Source organism: Pseudoliparis swirei, chromosome 11 (genome assembly GCF_029220125.1).
Source record: "Pseudoliparis swirei isolate HS2019 ecotype Mariana Trench chromosome 11, NWPU_hadal_v1, whole genome shotgun sequence".
Taxonomy (NCBI): Eukaryota; Metazoa; Chordata; class Actinopteri; order Perciformes; family Liparidae; genus Pseudoliparis; species Pseudoliparis swirei.
Window position 1 is genome coordinate 5,019,077 of NC_079398.1, and position 3,211 is coordinate 5,022,287.

Genomic DNA, 3,211 nt, shown 5'->3' on the forward strand with positions numbered 1-3,211 from the left:
TTAGGATACACTGAGCTCCTCTCTCCTCTCTCCTTATGGACGCTTAGGATACACTGAGCTCCTCTCTCCTCTCCTCTCTCCTTATGGACGCTTAGGATACACTGAGCTCCTCTCTCCTCTCCTCTCTCCTTAAGGATGAATTTTCATCTCTCCATCCCACATGACTAACTCTGCTTCCTTCTGTCTTATTAATACAATAATAACCTCAAAACACAGAATATTCAAACTGCTTTTATTTCATCAGAATAAAAAGCAGCATTGGTTAAATACATGAATGTGTCTCAAAAGATTAATAAAATAGAATCATCTTAGGAAAGAAGCACTTGTAGATCATCCCAGGTGTTAGGAGACGTGTTGCATAAGGAAGCCAGAGTCCTCCTGTGAGGAAAGGACTCGAGGAGACAGGAAGCTCCGGGCTGAAGGAACACCGACATGATTAACCTGCACACGTTAAGGCCATGCTACATGCTACATGTAGCATGTTTACACAGAACAAGTTTGCAGGAGCCGAGTTTCACTCCAACAGGTTTGTCCAATCAAAGACGCACAAGAAGGAGAGCCGCTCCATTGGGTCACTGTTGCCACGGCAACGTGACGAATCAATAACAGCGACACGCTGTGTGTGTGTGGGAGGAGTTATTTTGGGGTTCCCATTGAAGAGTGAGTGGTGGTTCTGAGTGTTCTGGTGGTCCACCGGGCCAAAGAGGTCTCAGGTGAACGGGGGAACACCTGGAGGGAGGATGGAGACACATCCACAGGAACAGAGACCTCGTTCTTTTAAGGACACACACACACACACACCCTCACACACACACACCCTCACACACACACACACACACACACACCTGCTCAGCAGGACTCCGTACGTCTAGACACAGGTGTGTCGTTTGGCTTATTGTTGATTGGAGGTTTGTGTTTTCATCTTCATTGAAAACACATCATGTGACGCGTCAGCTGCCACGCTGGGGAAAAGAGGTACTGCAGCTTTAAAAGAGCTAAAATAATATTATATATATGTATATATGTAAAGCCCAGAAACATTTCCTATAGTTGGAGTTTCTAATATAAAAATCGATTAAAAAGATTTCTGCATCTACATTATAATTATAATCTGAGGCTGGGGACAAGTGGGCGTGTCCGAGTCGTATGGACCAATCACGTCTGAGCTGTGGTTGCGTGAGAACCTGAGGACGATGGAAGGGTCCCGCGGTGGGGAGAGGAGGTCTGGTTCTCCAGGACCCTGAAGGCCACTTGGAGAAGGACCCGGTCTCTCAGTATGAACGACCTTCACCTCTCCAAAGAGATGAAGGTCAACGTCTTGCTGCCCCCCCCATGAGCAGCAGTCATCTCATAGCTCCATCTTCTGGGCCGAGGTCCTCCTCACGGAGATGGAGGCGTGGTCCAGTCGTTCCTCTCGTGGTATATTTGCATATTCTTTGAGATCGTTCATTATCCTTCATAAAGCGTGGAAGCATCTGGAGAGTGAGCTCCTCTTCCTGAAGATCGTTCGTCACAAGAAGGCCCTGAAGCGGCGTGTCCTCCGTAAGCCGTGGTGGGGCCCCGCCCCCTATGTGGGGGGCGGGGCCTCGTAGCGCAGCATGACGCTGAAGGACCGGGCGTAGTTGTTGGAGAGGGAGCAGCTGCTTCCGTCCATGAAGGGCAGCAGGAAGGCCAGGAGGAGGAGCGCCAGGAGGAGGAGCCACAGGGGGAGGGCCAGCCGGCACACCCGCTGACACAGGCCGGGCTCCTGCCACGACGACCACCACAACAACAACAACAACAACAACAACACGTTAGAGCCTGTTGTTGCATCTTCATCGCCTGAGCATCACGTCCCAATCGCCTGTGTGTGTGTGTGTGTGTGTGTGTGTGTGTGAGAGTGTGTGAGAGTGTGTGTGTGTCTGTGTGTGACTCTCTTGAGAGGTGGAGGTGGTTTTACCTTTTGCACTTTGGCGGCGGAGGCCGACTCCTCTTGTTTGGCGTGGAGTCTCTGCACACACACACACAAACACACACACAGTTACACACACTCCACCTCCATCAGGGAGTCCACTGAGCAGTCGAGCAGAGCTCTAAAAGGTGCTCTGGCGCCCCCGTGTGGTGAAGCCAGAGCAGTGCACAGAACAGGAACGGGACCCCGGCAGGTCTGATGTCACATGACAGGTCTGATGTGGTTTCATTGGTCCAGGGTTTCTTTCATGAGGCCCAATCAGAGCAAACAAGCCTCAGTCCAGAGACTGAAGTACAATGGCTTCGGCTCGGCTCTGCCGGGGTTCCCATGAGCAATGAGATTACTCTGCCTCCACAAAAAGCCTTTCAGAGTGACTCCACAAAAGGTTAAAGGTCAGCGCTCACCTTGGCCCTGGCCCGGAGGTCTCCCACGTCCTTCAGCTTGGACTTGTAGAGCATCCAGCGGTAGCGGACCTCCTCCAGACCCACGTCCTCCCCGCCCGGACTCTCCTGGAGGAGCAGCTGGAACTGGTCCTGACCCCAGCCCAGTCCGGCCCTCAGAGCCTGCAGCAGGACAGCAGAGACACCTTCAGGTTCACGGACTCCCACGGGACATACGAGGGTCACGGGGTGCAACACAAGAGGTCAGAGTGAAGCCGGGACAGGGATGGAATGTGAAACTCATCAATTAGATCAACAGGGATCTGGACAGAGGTTAGAAGTTATTAATGTAGGAGAAACACTGGACTGGTTTCTCCTCCTGGCCAATCAAAATGCTTTAACAGCCCACATGTCATTCTGCTGAAGGATCAGGACTCACCTTGAGGGTGTCCTGTCGGGTCTGGACCTCCTTGGCGCTGAGGGCTGCTCCCTTGCTTCTGGAGACCCCTGACAGCAGGCTGTTCTCTTTGGACAGCCAGGCCTCGAAGTCCCTCCTCCTGGTCTGGTGGTCTCCTGTGAACCCCTAAAGACAAAAACACAACTCAGACGATGTGAAAACCTCCTTTGATCTCTAGAACATCTCCAAGCTCCGCCCACTTTAACCCTGTCGGAGGCAGAGAAGCTGGGTCCGTTATCTGGACCCTCTCAGACCTCATGGGGACAACTCAGACCCTGGACCCTCTCAGACCTCATGAGGACAACTCAGACCCTGGACCCTCTCAGACCTCATGGGGACAACTCAGACCCTGGACCCTCTCAGACCTCATGAGGACAACTCAGACCCTGGACCCTCTCAGACCTCATGAGGACAACTCAGACC

At 52.5% G+C, this 3,211-nt stretch overlaps 1 protein-coding gene across 5 annotated transcripts in view; it reads right to left on the reverse strand.

Moving 5' to 3' along the window:
• Window positions 1-215: 215 nt before the first annotated feature.
• Window positions 216-3,211, reverse strand: part of syne3 (spectrin repeat containing, nuclear envelope family member 3) — a 19,855-nt gene continuing 16,859 nt past the window's right edge. For 3 of the 5 annotated variants that reach the window (XM_056425845.1, XM_056425844.1, XM_056425846.1), the window contains 4 exons: window positions 2,771-2,914; window positions 2,356-2,514; window positions 1,940-1,990; window positions 216-1,771 (listed from right to left, as the gene is read on the reverse strand). In XM_056425845.1, the coding sequence (XP_056281820.1) occupies window positions 1,568-1,771; window positions 1,940-1,990; window positions 2,356-2,514; window positions 2,771-2,914 (558 nt within the window). In that variant the 3' untranslated portion in view covers window positions 216-1,567. The remainder of the gene's footprint in view (window positions 1,772-1,939; window positions 1,991-2,355; window positions 2,515-2,770; window positions 2,915-3,211) is intronic. The other 2 variants (XM_056425843.1, XM_056425842.1) reach the window with 2 other exon arrangements.